Genomic DNA, 16669 nt, shown 5'->3' on the forward strand with positions numbered 1-16669 from the left:
ATTGTCCATGAAAGCTTATGCTCCAACACTTCAGTTAGTCTTTAAGGTGCCACAGGACTCCTCCCCGCTTTTGCAGATTCAGATTAACAGGGCTACCCCTGATACTATTATCCTTATTGCATGCAGGTGGTATCACAAACTTCTGTGGGCAAAACCCACCTCTTCAGATGACCGGAGTATAAGAAGTCCAGATCCAAGAATAAATAAGGGAAAGCAAGGGGGGGGGGGGGAGGAGGAGAGAAAGAAAAAAGGGAGAGGAAGAAGAAAAAGAGAGACAGTTCAACTAGTTACAAGAGGCTATTAAGAACCATCAGCACCTCCATTGGTTGGTGGCTGTTCAAGTCATTGAAAGGTGGAAGATAGAGGCTGGCTCGCACGCGCTCTCAGCTCAGATCATGATGCTGATGTGGGCTGGCCTTTTGCTCCCATAGCCCCCAGAGGTCAAGGTCCCAGCGTGCCCACCGGTCTCGCGCTCCTATGTGCACACGCACCAGGTGCAACATATTCTCCCGGCCCGGCTCTAGCTGCTCGGCACCTGCTGCGCTCGACAGCCGGACTCTCCTTGCCAAGTCCCCCAACCGGGCGGCGGCTGCCACGCCCGGGCTGAGCGGCGGGCTGGGGGCGGGGCCGGGGCCGGTTCGGAGATCCCTGGCTGGAATGACCCAGGCCTGACCCTGCCCCCCCTCCCTCTCCCCGCGTTCCCAAGGCTACCGCCGCGTGGCGGAAGAGCACTGACAGCGCGTCTCCCTCCCAGCGGCTCCAGCGCAGCCGACGGGAGAAGTCCTCCAGCAGCCTAGAGAGGCTGGCCGCAGGGGTGTTCTAGCCCAGCCGCATGCGCTCTATGGTGCGCGGGTACGTCCGGTTTCTGCGCCGCCTGCCTGGAGGATGAGCGTCGCCGGGGAGCGGCCACGTGACTCCCCGGGGCTGGAGCGCGAGTTCGGCCCCTCGGCCCTGGGGACCCAGGAGCAGTGAGTCCCGGGCGGGGCGCGGTGCCGGGCCCTGCCCAGCGGCTGCAACGACACAGGCCGCCTCCCCTGGCAGAGCCGCAAGGGCGTTTCCACTCCCGGGGAGGCTGCAGGCCGGGCCGCACCCAACGCCCACTGACGCTCGTTGGGGCCTTGGGTCCTGGTTCTGCCGCTGCTGCGCCCTGGCGGTGTCTGCGGTGCGGCGGGGAGGGCTCATCCCCAGCCCGGCCGGGCAGGCTGGCCAGTTGCGCCAGGGCACTAAAAATGTGAGGTGGCTTTGGTGGGGGTGCTGGAACCTTTTCTATAGCTGGGGGTGCCCAGACCCATTGAACCAAACGATAAACCCAGCATAAAGTGCCTTTTTTGTTTGTTCGTTTTTTTTAAAAAAAAAGTGCTGTTACTCCAGGGGAAAAGTTGTTGAGCTCTGACTGGAGTTGCCAGTACTGTGTACCAGGCAGTACTGTCACAAAAAAAGCAATGCCTGTATATAAATATAATGGAGCCCATGTCAAGCCAGGGGGGTGCTGCATCCCAATTTCCAGCACCTGTGGTGATAGCTGGGTATGTCGGGGTCAGGAAGGGTTGTACTCTAGACAGATATTTTTGGTCCTGCTGTTGGTCAGGTGCTGGAACTATGATTCTGGGGGCTGCTGCTGCAACCCTAGGTTGAAGCGGTTTCCATTAAATATGGGGTTTGCAATGTGGTTCAGTGGCTTTCAGTACTACCACTAAAAAATTATCACTAGATCACACTGCCATTTATATAGCATTCAGGTTCCATCAGTAGTATGCCTACCTGAGATGGGGAATCACGCCTCCTTACTCATAGCTACAGGCTTGTCTACATAAAAATTTGACCACAATAGCTTTTCTACATTAGCTCCCCCTGTGGAAATTCTATTCCAGAATAATTAAAACTAGAGCCAATCAACAATTTTAAGCATAATTTTCGTTCTCAGTGACCCAGAATTAGTAAAGTTTGACTACATTTATTTCAGAAGCATTTTGGCTGTAGAGCAGTGTAATAAGTGTGCTTTCAAAGCAGAATAGTTCATTCCTCAATAGTTATTCTGGGCAATTTCCCAATGGAGCCAAGTTGTAAAGTAAAATTGTCATTTTTTTGTAATTTCTTATTAATTAATGACATTTTCCCCAGGCACTAGAAGATCTCAGCAAAGTTAGTTGCATCTCTCTCATTGTTTCAGTTGTTTTTCCTTTTTTAATTTTGCTTATGGCATTTAGAAGAAAAGTATGTGACTTTATGTATGGAACAATGTGTTGTAGTCCTCATATTTTCTCTTGAACCTAAAGAATGAATCCTTAGTCTTAGTAAATTGTAAAGTTTTCTAATTATTCTTCATCCCCTGCTACAGAAAAAAAGTTGTTTAAAAGAAGGTTTTTAGACTCTTTGGGGGAGAGGAGGGAATGTTGTTATGGTAACTGCTACAAAAAAATGAAACCTCTGAAGTTGGTGGTTCTGAAAACTTTGTATAGTCCTTCAACTCCAAAGCAGTTCCATTTTAAAATACACAATTTAAACATGAGCTAAAATGTTTCCAAGTTTTAAGATAAATCTTGAGCAATCAGAAAAACCAAATGCAGTTCATATCTATCAGCCTGCACCTTCTCAGTTCACACACACTCATTATCCAGCATTATCTGTACTGTGGACAAAATGTTCCACATCAGTTTGTATAATATACAAATAAATCTTTGATTGAGTAATACCATGGAGAATGTAATGAGTTCTAATATGGATCATAAAGTTGTTGAATATGCCATTCATTTGTGTCAGGTTTTGTAAGGATCACATTGGCAGTGATGTCTTTTATTTTGCTTGATTCTCTCAGTTAGAAAAGTGCTTCACATCTTTGAGTGCTGTAAGACTTCAGAAAAGGAACATTACAGCATATGAGTATGACAAATACCATTATAACTTATTGATCTATCTTGGCATTAAAATGCTTACTGGAACATGTGCTGTCCTTGCAAGTTTGAGACTTTGAATATACTTTGGCTACTTTACACTGTTTCATGCATTGGGCTCCAAAAACTGGAGTATCTCCCCTGGGTTCGTCTTGGCAAATAATCACCATAGCCATTTTCAGGCCATCTCCTAAATCTTAGTTGTTGGCATAGGAATTATGATATGGGGGAAAGAGGAATTCCTGAGAGCCTCAGTCACATCTATCTCCTGTAACAATCCATTGTGGCTGTTGGCAGCCAGTGCAGGTTATGAGTCTGGCCTACTGTGGAGGATTAACTCAATGTGCAGACAAGTCCCAGGATCAAGGGAATGCAAAAACATACTGTTGTTCTCTCCCCTCATGCCCTTCATCGGTTGTTGCTGTACACTCCTTCAACTGCAGCTGGAGAGCTGACCCTTTGTTTTGATGCATGTATCTAATTTGGGAAGTTCAACAGTTTATGGGTCAGACACGGGACATGTGATAGGTGACTACAATCTCCACCTGTCCCCTTTCTTCCTGATCATTCATCTACATTGTTCCTGTGTTAATTCATATTCTGCCTTCTCTTCCTGTTTAGTTGGGATGCTGCATATGAAAGAGAATTACAGATCTTTCAGGAGAATGGAGATGCTGGGGAGATTTGGTAAATAAAGAGTGCTTCTCAATGGACAACATGCGTATATTTTTATTTGTTTGAAAATATATGTAGTAAAAGCAAAAGAAAAAATCATTGGGTCGCTGAGTAGTTCAAAATATTGGTGATATGACATGGAGTTTTTCATCTTGGAGTCACCAATTCACCAAGTCGTCCCAAATCTGTAGTGACTGAAAATTGTTAGTTACCCACCGAAAATTAGTTGCTGATGTGTGTGCAAAAGTTGGTGGTTGCAATCTGTTTTATTAGTGGACACATCACCAAGGGCATTCATTATTATCAGAGGCTAAGAATTAAATAGGCAGCCTGGGGATGTTTCTAGTACAGTCTTATTTTATTCAGTCATAAAAAGGGCGTTAGTTTCCAGTACTGCTAATCCCAGCAGGTTTTAAGCCATTTGGTTTACTTAAAACTTTAACAACTTAAACTTGGAATATGATCTATATAGGTTGTTGCTAGAAGCTCTAGTGACAGGTGCATTATGAATGCCAGATAGGGAGAGAGATGAAGTACAGTGCTGCTGTGCCTTTCATGTGTCCTGGATATCTTGATTACTTAAGCCTCTGTTTTGGATAGGTTTGGAGAAGAGAGCATGACTCGTTTAATCAGATGGATGGAAAAACAAAAGATCCCTTTGGACAGCTCTGTGCTTGACATTGGAACTGGAAATGGTGTTTTACTTGTTGAATTGGTTGGTATTTTGTAAAATTACAGAATCAAGGCTAATAGAGCACATAAATTTGCTGCAAGTGAGAGAACAAAACTTAAAACTGTCAGAGTATTTTCCTATCAACAGCACATAGGTTGTTGTAATGTGCAAACAGTGTTTTTCCTTAGCTGTACAAATGTATATTTACTTGTTTAGAGAACATCAGCAGTGTCATAAAGTAGGGATGTTAGCATATAATTGAGTAAATGATTAACCGATAAGCCTAGGCTTATTGGATAATCTATTGACTATACACACTCACCCTACCCCCTCTTTTACTGCCTCTGTATCAGAGGCAGCAAGGTGAGGGAGTGGGAGCTAGTGCCCATGAGGAGCTGGCTTTAAGCAGACTCCCCACGGGCACCAGATCCACCTGCCTCTCCCCCACCCCTGTGCTGCTGCCTCTGATACAGAGGCAGCAGTGTGGAGGGTGGGAGCCAGTATGCATGGGGAGCCAGCTTTCAAACCAGCTTCCTACATGTATCTGCTTCCCCCCCCTCCCCCCCCCCCGCACTGCAGAGGCAGAAAGGGAGGGCAGGCAGGAACCAGTGCTGGGGTGAGCCAGCCTAAAAGGCAGGGAAGGCTGCCGCAAAGCAGCTCCTGTCCACAGGGATTCCGAGCCCCTCATGGACAGAGACTGCTCCACATTCCATAGAGCAGCCTGTGTCAGTGGTGAGCTTAGGCCCACCACAGCCAGAGGTTGCTTTACAGCGGCAACCTCTATCTGGGGGAACTCAGACCCACCATAGACAGGGGCTGCTGCCACCCTGCGCTGCTGCCTCTGGTTTTAAACTGGCTCCCCTTGTGGGTCAGCTCCCACCTGCCACCCCCCACTGCTGCCTCTTATAGATGGCAGGGGGCTCCCTGGAGTGGAACTGGATTGCACTGGCTGCTGGCTCCACCCCCAGGGACTTTAGCATTATTTGTGAAGATGATAGTTAAAATATTTTCAGACAGAAGTGGGTTTATTAAGTTGATGGTATCCCGCTAAAAATGTGATGATTTTTCTCTTGAGGTGGAAGCCCAGTGCCAAGTATGTTTTAAGGGCTGATACTGTTATTTCACAGGGGCGCAAGGAGTCATGAAGTTGAGCAATCTTCAGTAAGTTTAGTTATGAGTAACTTTGTGTTCCTTTTCACACTTTTGATTAAATGCTTTGGTAGAATGTCTCAGCTGAGTTAGATTGAGGCAGTATGTGGCATTCATTGTGGGAATGTAAAATCCCATTTAAAAAGTTAACTCTGAGTTTAACTGGTTAACCTGCAGCGGGCGAGCCCACCATGCCGCGTCCTGCTGTGCATGCTCCAGCCTGGCCAGACCCACCCATTAACTGCTTACCCAATAAGCATCCTCCAGTAAAGATGATGCTTACCCAGTAACCAGTTAATCCTTTACATCCCTAATTCACTGAATCAGCACTTCTCCATTGGCTTTGGTACAGCAGAATTTGTTAGTTTGGGGCTTCTTTTTAAATAGTCTCCGTGAATATGAATCAAAGCTGTCTTGTTTTCCTGAATCTGCAGATACTTTTCAGTGACACTGTTTCTGTATTATCTGCCCCAATTATCTCATTAGAAATGTTAATTTGAAACCTAATCATTCTAAATTCACTGTTAACACTTTCACTACAGAAAAAAATATTGTTTTGGATCATACCTGACTTTTCTACCATCCTTGAATCAGGGCCCTGATGTAACTTGTAAACGTAATGAATTTTTATTCCTTATCAGGAAAGATAATGATGACGGGAAATCCACTTATACAAGCTATTAGCATAACATTCCCCCCCCCCCCCCCGCAAAAAAAATTCTGTCTCAAGATATAAAGTGTCTTAAATTGTGATTTGACAAGGACATTTATTTTTCAGTGAAGTATTATTCTGAAAATTGACTGTGATGTTGATTGTTGTGTGTCAGCTCAAGATGAGTTTGCTCAACTTATAAGCAAAAGCCTACGACTGGCAGCTCTGCAAACTCAGCCCAGGAGCTGGAAGTAATGCTGGGATTTTTCTGGTCCATGCATCATCCACAGCTATAAAATTCTACACTTGGAAGTTTGGATCTGGTAGTGCCATAGAAACTGCAGGGCTGAAAGAGCCAAAATAAAGTTAATTAAACTAAATAGGATGTCTCTGGAAGGTGGCTGTAGAGAGTGTGGGGTGGGCAGTCATATAATCATAGACTTGGAAGAGACCTCAGGAGGTCATAAAGTCCAGCCTCCTGCCCAAGGCAGGACCAATCCCAACTAAATCAACCCAGCCAGGGCTTTGTCAATCCAAGACTTAAAAACCGCTAGGGATGGAGATTCTACCACCTCCCTAGGTAACCCATTCCAGTACTTCACCACCCTCCTAGTGAAATAGTTTTTCCTAATATCCAACCTAGACCTCCTCCACTGTAACTTGAGCCCATTGCTCCTTGTTCTGCCATCCATCACTGCTGTGAACAGCCTTTCTCCATTCTCTTCGGAACCTCCCTTCAGGAAGTTGAAGGCTGCTATCAAATCCCCCCTCGCTCTTCTCTTCTGAAGACTAAACAAACCCAGATCCCTCAGTCTCTCTTCATAGGTCATACGCTCCAGCCTCCTAATCAGTTTGGTTTCCCTCCTCTGGACCCTCTCCAATGCATCCACATCCTTTCTATATTGGGGGGCCCAGAACTGGACACACTATTCCAGATGTGACCTCACCAGAGCAAAATAAAGAGGAATAATCACTTCTCTGGATCTGCTGGCAATGCTCTTCCTAATGCAACCTAATATGCCATTAGCCTTCTTGGCTACAAGGGCACACTGTTGATTCATAGCCAGCTTCTCATCCACTGTAATCCCCAGGTCCTTTTCTGCAGAACTGCTACTTAATCATTCAGTCCCCAGCCTGTAACAATGCTTGGGATTCTTCCATCCCAAGTGCAGGACTCTACACTTGTCCTTGTTGAACCTCATCATATTTATTTTGGCCTAATCCTCTGATCTATCCAGGTCACTCTGGACCCTCCCCCTGCCCTCCAGTGTATCTACCTCTCCCTCTAGCTTAGTGTCATCTGCGAGCTTGCTGAGGGTGCAATCCATCCCCTCATCCAGGTCATTAATAAATATGTTGAACCAAACCGGTCTAAGAACAGATCCTTGGGACACTCCGCTAGAAACCAACCGCTAACCTGACATCGAGCTGTTGATCACTACACATTGGGCCCGACAGTCTAGCCAGCTTTCTATCCATCTTACAGGTCTGCACGGCAGATGGATGACTCTCTCCCTCTTAGGAGGGAGTCCCTGACGACCACCACCAGTTGTCTTCTTGGGGGGGAGGGGGAGTCGTGGAACACCCATCCCTAGGACTATGCATCCCATGCCTCCTGGTAGATGGTATTCCCTTCTGATTTCTTCCCTGAGAGGTCCCTGCCAAAGCATTCTCCACCGCAGTGCCTGTGGAGAGAGCCTGATAGCGGTGACTTACCTCTACAGGAATGGGGGATACCTGAGTTGGCCGCCCTCTCCTTCTAGAGGTTACATGCTGCCAGGTTTTTTTTCCTTGTCCTGTACTGCCCTGACTGGCTCTTCAGCCTGGTGTGCCTGCAGGATTAAACACTGCCTTCTATTGAGGAAGTCTTCATCCTCTCTGATAGAACGTAGGGTCGATACTTGGGGCTCAAGTCCTCTTAATTTTTTTTTCTTCCAAAATGGTGACTAGCTTACACTTAGTGCAGATGAAATCCCTTCTTTCTTCTGGGAGAAAGACAAACATGGCACATGCTGTGCAGGTGACAACATCAGACCTATCACCATCCATACCTGCCTTCCTTCTGTAATCCCATAAAGTTTGTTTACAGCCACCAGTCCTGGCTCTCAGGATTCTGTGCTGTTATTTAGCTCTAATTTACCCCTAAATGTCTTCAAAGAGCCTAGTAACCAATGGAAGTATTTAATTCTGTTAGGCAATATTTCACTGTTCAGCAAATTCTCTGGTTTGGGACTGGTCAGATCCCCAGGATGCAGAACTAGAGAAGGTCACCCTGAAGTATCACCTTTCCTGATGTTTAGCTAAAATTTAAAGCCTGGATCAAAAGCATCTGGTTAAAGCAGAACTCACAGAGTGTATGCTGCTTAGAAGAAAATACTTCAAAAAGTGTGCCTTTGTAGTACTCCCTGCTATGTAGGGCATCAGCCTTGGATCCCTTTGGACTTCTTAATGCCATTGGATTCCCAAATGGCCATCTTGTCGTAAAAACACCTACTTATAGCTGCAGTTAGTCAGAAGACCATACCTTCCATGGTGGATTCAGACCTGGCCACTTGTGACATTGAAATTTCGTTTTTGGAATGAAACCACACACTCTCTGGCAAAACTCCATCAGGGATAAGATGTAGTAGCTCATCTGCTTAGCAAAAGGTTTGCCCTCAATACAATTACCTCTGTACTCTGCTCTCAGCACTAGTTTACTGAGTACAGAGTCTAACTCAGTGTCTAATAATTCCACCTATTTGAAGGAACTAGCTTTTAGTTAACAATTCTGGTGGTGATGTACAAAACAAAATAGACTGACAGCTCGTGCCCCAATAGCTTTTTTGGTTCTATAGAGGTATCAGGAATAAAAAATGAGTAAAATTTTTTTTGTTTTTTGTTTTTGTTTTTTGGTCATTCACATGAATAGAATTGACTTAGAATATACACAGAGGGCAGACCTGCTGAGTAAGGATAGTTTGCTAGCACATGAAGTAAGAATCTCTCTTTTTCTCTAGGCAAAATGTGGTTACACTAATCTCACTGGAATTGATTACTCTCCTTCTGCAATACAACTTTCTCAAAATATAATAGCGAGAGAAGGGCTGTCTAATATTAAATTACAGGTAAGTGTTCAGAGGGCTTATGTTAAGGGAAACAAAGCAATTGAACCTCAGAGATTGAGTCACTTGATTTCAGACGTGTTAATATACTGTCTACATTTTTTTTGAAATCTAACTAGTTCTGATCACTTGAAGGGACTCTAAGCAACAGCTTGTAAATACATCTGCATTTATAGGAAGATCTCTTGGTTGATAAGGATTTTACTCCCTTTGACTCATATGCATAACTCCCATTTAGGTTAAGAACAAGAATGTCATCCTTCAGCAAGGGGAGAGACTAGATCACACTTTACAAGATCAGTTCTGTGTTCTAGACTATATACAGTACTCTGATTTTTAGGTAAGAAATAGCAACTAAATATGCCAAACTACCAACAAAAATCAACAATGGTTAAGCAGCTAGTGTGCAGAGAACACTGCTTTTCATGCTGACTGGGTTTCTCATTGTTACCTCCTGCTCTCCTTGTCTGGATATTCTCTTTTCTTATATTTAGAATAGATCATAAGCTCCTTGGAGCATGTCACTTTTGTTTATATGTCGCCTAGCACTCTGGGACCCAGGTCCATGACTGGGCCTTCTCAGTGCTGTCACACTGCAAATGGTATATAATATTAATAACAAATACATTAAAGATTTTGACATACTTAAATACTACTGTAATGGTGGCCAGCTAAGCACTTCAGATAGGTGGGCATGTAGCTGGACTCAACTAAAGATTTTTTGAATAAGGCAAAGGGAGAAACAAATTGACATGGCATAAAAATTACACAAAGCAGTTGCATGGTAACCACTTCTCAAGTAGACCTACTGTAAGGATCACATGTAGGGATGGACTTGATCCTATCAGTAAGGTACTCATACAATCTTGTGCAGAACTTGTAACGGAATTAGTATAGCTTCCCCCCTATTGGTCACTGCCCACCAAAGGATGCCCATACTGGCTATATAAGACCTCCATGAGTGCCAGTCGGTGTATGTTCAGTGCAATGGCTTTCCTGGCTCCTTTCCCACTAGGTGCTGTGTTGTGTGCTTGGAATAAAGCCTGAAACTGATTCAGCTGATCTTGAGTCTGTTGTGTTACCTTGTTCCATGACACTTAGATGTTGTCAATTTTTGTGCCCTCACAAATGAAAGCACTAGTCTTTAGAGATGCAGCACTTCCCAACTGAAATGGTTTACATAAATGTAAACTTCTGATTTAGGTAAAAGACTTTCTGACTCCGTCATCTGAGCTATCAGGATTTCAGATTTGTATCGACAAAGGAACCTTTGATGCCGTAAGCCTTAATCCTGACAGTGCAGCTGAGAAGAGAAAGCAGTATGTGAAATCCCTCTGCACAGTGTTGAAAAGGGAAGGCTTTTTCCTCATAACCTCTTGCAACTGGACCAAGGAGGAGCTGCTGAATGAGTTCAGAGAAGGTGAGTAGCTGGGCAGAGCTATCTGCTATCTTGTGGCTTTAAATGTTAATGTCCTTGTATTGTCGTATGTAGTTTATTGGAGTGGGATTTGACATCAAAATGATAAAACTTGGGTGTGTATCCTGAACCTTAGCCTCACTACAGCTTCTGTCATTGTAGACATGGGCGGGGAATTAGGTCTCCCACTTTCACCAGTATAAAGGCAGTTCAGGAGTGAGGAATTTTTATGCCTTTCAACCTCAGAGGACAAGAATTGCAGGCAACTTATTCTGGAGTAGAATTATTTTCCAGTATGGCTTTTTTCCGGCGGTCTTCAAAATAGACCCCCTATTTACCCACCCACATCACCTTTAAAATGTGGATAATATTTGTATCTTTTCTCCATCATAAAGGAATTGGCAGTTGTAGGCTGACGTTCCACATGCATTCATGTGTCACTTGCTCAGTGAACCTCCTGATGGGTCTAAATTCTTATACTTGCTAGTCAGCTTCTGATTTTCATGCCTGAAGCTTAGAATACTAGTGTACTGAGAACTAAGATTGCTGGCAAATTCTTATCTTTTCTGTCATTAGTCTGCATAATGCAGCTAGCTAAGATTTTATTATCTGTGGAGGAGTTTCAACTATATAAAGAAGCTATATAAAACACAGTACTAAATGCTTGCAAAGTAACTGACTTGCTTGTTTTCCATATGAATTAAGAGTGGTTTGCAACAGGTTATCCAAGAGAAGGATAACATGATTTATAATTTCTCTCTGGCAGGATTTGAAATTCTGGAGGAGCTGCCAACACCTAAGTTCTGCTTTGGAGGGAGAATTGGAAACAGTGTAACAGCCTTGGTTTTCCAAAGGAAAAAATAGCCATCCATCTTGGACAAATTAGATTAGCTGAGAAAAGAAACGTCTGCACTTCAAAGTAAACCTGATGCAAAGGGGGGGGGGGGGGCGCGAACCCTCCAGCATCTGTGTAAATAATTGCTCGCTGAGTACACAGTAAAACACAGTGCATGTGCTGAACTGCAATGGGCCTCCATAAAATTCAGGGAAAGTTATATAGAACTGAAATGTTTCTAGGGTAAAATCTGCCCTTGTGCTCTTTCTTTTTGTTATAGTTTCATTTATTCCATTGAATTGTGTGGGTGTAAGTGAGGAAAAATGTGGTACTCTAATTTTTCAGAGACTAACAACTATTTGCATTTGAAGTGTACATTTTTTTCCTATTTAATTTTTATTTTGGTTTCTAGTCAACAGTTTAAAATAAATTTAAGTAGTAATTAAATCATACAAAGAGAGAAGTCTTATTTCTGTGTAGTTTGGCATCATAATGAACATGCTTTTTAAAGATCTAAACACTGGGCAATTTTAAAAAAAATTTAAAGGAAAAATACATGTTACAGTGTAATCCAAAATCAACCTTTAGTTAAATAAGGAGGAAAATGAGTGTAATGATTGTAGCACTCACAAGACATTATTATGTAGAGCTTTATGGTGGGATTTTCATAAGTACTCAGAGTTGGCCTCCTTCTACCAAAGTCCATTGACTTAAGTGAGAGCAGAGCTAAGCTAACATTGAGGGCTTTTAAAAATCTCTCCCTAAATGTCTAATATATGTTCACTAATACTGATCAGTATCAGCAATGCAATTAAATATTTAAAGATGCCGTTTGGTATTATTACTGCATCTCAATACAGGCTGTCCTCGCTATAAATCTAAGATACATTCCAAAAGACTTGGACTTATAGTGAAACAACTTAAAGCAGGGATTTTTTTTCTATGGCTGACTTCCATTTGCACTTAAGGGCAGGGAAGGAGAGGACTTATAACATCAGTTCCTATAAGCATCAATGACTTTAGTGCGGAATGGATGTATAACGGGATGACTTATAGTGGGGATGCCCTGTAACGGATATTCTTACCTAGTTCGGTATTAATTTAGTTGCATGCTAATGTGTTATGAAGGGCCAGTAATGAACATCTCCTTCCCCCATGAGTTTTGTATGACATTTTGGTTTCATAATACCCAAAAGAGACCACAAAACCACACACCTGCAGCCTAATAACCCATGACTAATTATATTTATTTTCAAATTATATTTTTAGCTCACATTCATTTCTTTGTTGATTATTTTCTATTTGTGGAATAATGATATAGCTGCCCGGAGAGGTAGGAAAGAAATATTTCTCTTTTTTTATGACTTTCCTTGTACACATTTTTAATAGCAGTAAACATGACATTTTAGGCATCCAACAACTCCTATTAGGCAATCTGTTCTCATAGAAGAAGAATGTTGTGTTTGCTCATCAGGGAAATGCTTTCTCTGGTTCTCAGTCTGAGCAATTGGATACAGGGAATACTAGAGGAGAAGGGAATCCTCTATTCCTCTCTGTAGTTCTAGTGCTCCACTTGTACAAGAAATGAGGACCTGAAGAGCTATACAATAGCAAATCCTCCATCTTTAACCTACCTCCAGGTAGCATTCCTAAATTCTGCACCTTCTTGCATAGTGGAACTGTGCTCGTTCCGCTGAAAAATAACCCAACAGAAGCAGAGAGAAGATTTTCACCCCAAACAAATAGATTGCTTTGTATGTTTAAACAGCCCAGTAGCCTTACCTGTGTTCAAAGTTAAAAAGAAAGTTAGCTGTATTGATGTGGCCATTTGAATAGCCAGTATGATAGCATTTATTACATCCTATCTAAAGTTTTCCAGCAGCAGACAGGACTACTAGTGCATGTAAGAGTTATCCATCACCAGTTCATACATTGGATAAATTGATGAGATGATAATCTTTGGAGAGATGGTCCTACGCCTTAAAATGTAGATCTTGATTTTTGTAAAAAATTTGGAATCTGGTTGATCAAAATAAAGGCAGATTTTAACTGACACACATGCCACTAGGGGGTGTATTGAATATAAGGCTTCTCTTTTATTCCCATCTGTAATCTTTGTTAATCTAGGAATGATGCAGGATTTAACGAATGCATCAAAAGAAATCAACTATGATTGCAAATTACAGGAAGTTCTTTTAATCAACTAATAGGAACTTAGCCATAATTTTTCAGTCCATAAGCCTTCATTGGTTTAGGCCTGTTATTGCTTTGTTTTGTTTTTTAAATGATTGATTTCATTTTTAAATATTAGATTGTGTTATTGAGATTATTTTTATCTACGGAGAGTATACAAAATATGAATTCTCTCAATCTATTCAAATCTGGACTTGAATTCTTACAAATAAATGTGCATCAGGCAAAATTGGTGATAGAACTGAAATTGGATCACTCTGACATTTTATTTTTTTAGTGTAGCTTTTAATAGTAAAGGTTATAACTTCTCACTTTAACATTGATTTGAAGATTTTCCATTGCCCCTTTAGTCCACTCTGTTAGAAAGTTTCTTCTAGCTGGGTTCTATAGTAAGAAAATGGCCTAAAACGTAAGTTCACGTATCACAGACCTAGTGTGAAGCCTGAGGCTTAGGTAAAAGTGGTCAGACTTCGCTAATATAAAGCAAAACTGAGCTGTGAGCAAAGGCAGACCTTGCTCATAGATTCTGGTAGAAACAGGGTTTATACTGCAAAAACGCATATCTAAGAGGTACTAGACGCAAGTTGCAAACATATTCCAGAGGAATGGTAACAGAACACCTCGTTGATACTAACACATTCCTCATAGATAACAGGAACATACTGACCCAGGTTCAGGATAACAGACTGATGAATAGCAATGTTTTGCTGGAACCATCTTGTAAAAGTTGATTGTGGTATGTCAGAGGATGGCAACCTAATATATCAGGAGTGCTGTGTAACTTTTTTGTTCCTGTGTATATCTCCTGGGGGGGGGGGTGTTCTTGCCCATTGTAGGGGGCAGTGGAAAATGTTGCCATTGACTGAGCTGAGTCCATTGTCGGGGGGTACATATGCATAGTGATTTAGTAGAGTTTGCTGACAATTATTTCTGTGCTTTGTTTGACAATAAACCTAGCCTGGTGTGAGTGTTCCCTGTAAGCTGTGCATTTGTGCAGCTGCTCAGGAGATATTCAAATGCTGCCCAACTGATTAGCAGACCACTCACAGCTAATTGTTTTGATTCTACTGGTGGTGCATGTTTGCACATGCCTCAGTGCACATAAAATTTTTCCTCACCTGGATGGAAAAAATCTATACATGGATGGAAAAGATTAGAGGAAACATTGCCCTGGTGCCTTTGTCCCTTTTCTGATTTTGTGGTCTTTGGGGGTTCTCTCAGAATCTGCTGTGTTGTCTGTCTTCAGAGAGTCAAGGCAGCACACAGGGAATACACACTGCCAAACAGTTATCATTTGACAGAGCAAGATACCTGTTAGGACATCCACATTGGTAACTTCTGATCACATTTTCCTTGGTATGAGAGAGAGGCTCCCTAAACCCATGGATCTTTGTAGGGATAGTTAAGGCCCCGTGATTCACTCAGCTCTCCTCAGCAGTATAGCTCGATAGGCAACATGGCCTGCATAGATGCCACACTGTCTTCAAATGTCTACTCCCCCCTACCTTCCTGGAAAGGGATGGGGAGGGTGTGGTGCTGCAGAGAAGATGCACACACCTGTTCATGGGGCACCGTCAACTAGGTCAGTTGTGTTTCCTTGTCTCATGCATTACTCTGGAATGGATCTCACCTGTGTGCTATTCCTCAGTGTCTGCAAGAAGGTGTTAATCAGTAACAAGAGTAGTAATACTAAAAAGGAAGAATCAGTAAACAGGAAATGGGGTGGCCCAAGTAGGTTTTTTGCAGGGGTTGATTATTAGATTTTAATTCTAGAAGGGGCCATTATGATTACAACACAGGCCATAAATTTAATGGAGTGGTTCCTCCATCTCCTCTCAAGTTCTCTTGCTCAAGATCATGCCCAAAAGACTCTTGTAATCCTAAACAGGGGGAGGGAACAGAAAAACCTTTCTAAAGTGTTTTAAAAGGATTTTTTCTAGAAAGAAAAAAGACCTGTTTGAAGGATGCTCTGTCAGAAACCTGATTTGTTTTAACATCTGGTTTTTTTTTTAAACTGAAGGTTTCCAATGTGTCTTTACTATCAACTTCATCAGCTTGATTTTTTTCTTCATTAAAAGGCTATGGAGGTGACTTCTCAGAGAGTTTCTGTATCTGGGTCATAGGTGGTGCTCTACATTTCCTTGCCCCGTTAACGCCTACAAACATTTATACTCATCAATGGAAAACCAACTTTCAAAAAGGGAGGTTAAGAAAGGTTTTGGAGCCATGGTTGTCAACAGACACATTTAAGTTAAAGGAGACTTGGCTGGTCACACGGTGCTGGATCTCTTCCTTTTTTCCAACTGCTGAACCATATTAAAAGAAGCTAAAAATACATTTAAATACTTTCTTCTTGTTGCTTTGCCAGGTAAACCGTTGCTGTAGTTGCCCCAGGTATGCTATGTGATCACTGCTGAATGTGAGATTCGTGATTAATCAAATGAACACTGCCCATGAATTGATAAAGGATTAGACCTCAGACTTTGCCTGTGAACCAGGATCTGGATGGATGTCATGGCAGGACTGCTGGGGGTGGGGAGTGTCTTTGGCTGGCTGGCAGGCCAGACAGCAGAAGGAGAAGGGAAGAGTTTCTGCTCCTTTTCAGGGGTGGGGAGGCTGATACAAAGCCCATTATAGTCAATGGAATGTCTCCTATTGCCTCCAAAAAGCTTTGCACCAGGCCCAATGGGTCTGATCTAAAGCTGAATGGAGCCACTGTAAAGACTCCCATTGACTTCAGTGAACATTGGATCAGGCTGCATATAAAGAAGTGGGCGGTGGGTATTTTCCATTAGGGATCCACAGCTTTGGAATTTATTTCCCTTCCAGTCCTCTTGAACAGTCAATCCTTCAGGATATGGTGCATAGAGGTGGTGGTATCTTCTAGACATTTGAGAAAGGAGTGCATTAAGGCATGGAGAGGTTTGCTGTGGGGCTTGTTTTACCTGCAGTTCTGTATGTATTTTACATTGAGAAAACCGGACCATTGCATTTTGAATTGCACTGGGAAAGTAAACTGTCAAGTTGCCAGAGTGTGGAAGAGCCTAGTTCTTCACTGAGCCTTAGCCCCACTTATGTGG

General features: G+C 42.7%; 1 protein-coding gene across 1 annotated transcript; it reads left to right on the forward strand.

Moving 5' to 3' along the window:
• Positions 1-710: 710 nt before the first annotated feature.
• Positions 711-16506, forward strand: EEF1AKMT2 (EEF1A lysine methyltransferase 2). The gene is made up of 6 exons (XM_006136114.4): positions 711-968; positions 3513-3578; positions 4167-4281; positions 9040-9147; positions 10348-10564; positions 11328-16506. The coding sequence occupies exons 1-6, from the start codon at positions 886-888 to the stop codon at positions 11423-11425; spliced, it is 687 nt and encodes a 228-aa protein (XP_006136176.3). The 5' UTR covers positions 711-885; the 3' UTR covers positions 11426-16506.
• The last annotated feature ends 163 nt before the right edge of the window (positions 16507-16669 follow it).

The sequence above is a fragment of the Pelodiscus sinensis genome, chromosome 8, assembly GCF_049634645.1.
Source record: "Pelodiscus sinensis isolate JC-2024 chromosome 8, ASM4963464v1, whole genome shotgun sequence".
Lineage (NCBI taxonomy): Eukaryota > Metazoa > Chordata > Testudines > Trionychidae > Pelodiscus > Pelodiscus sinensis.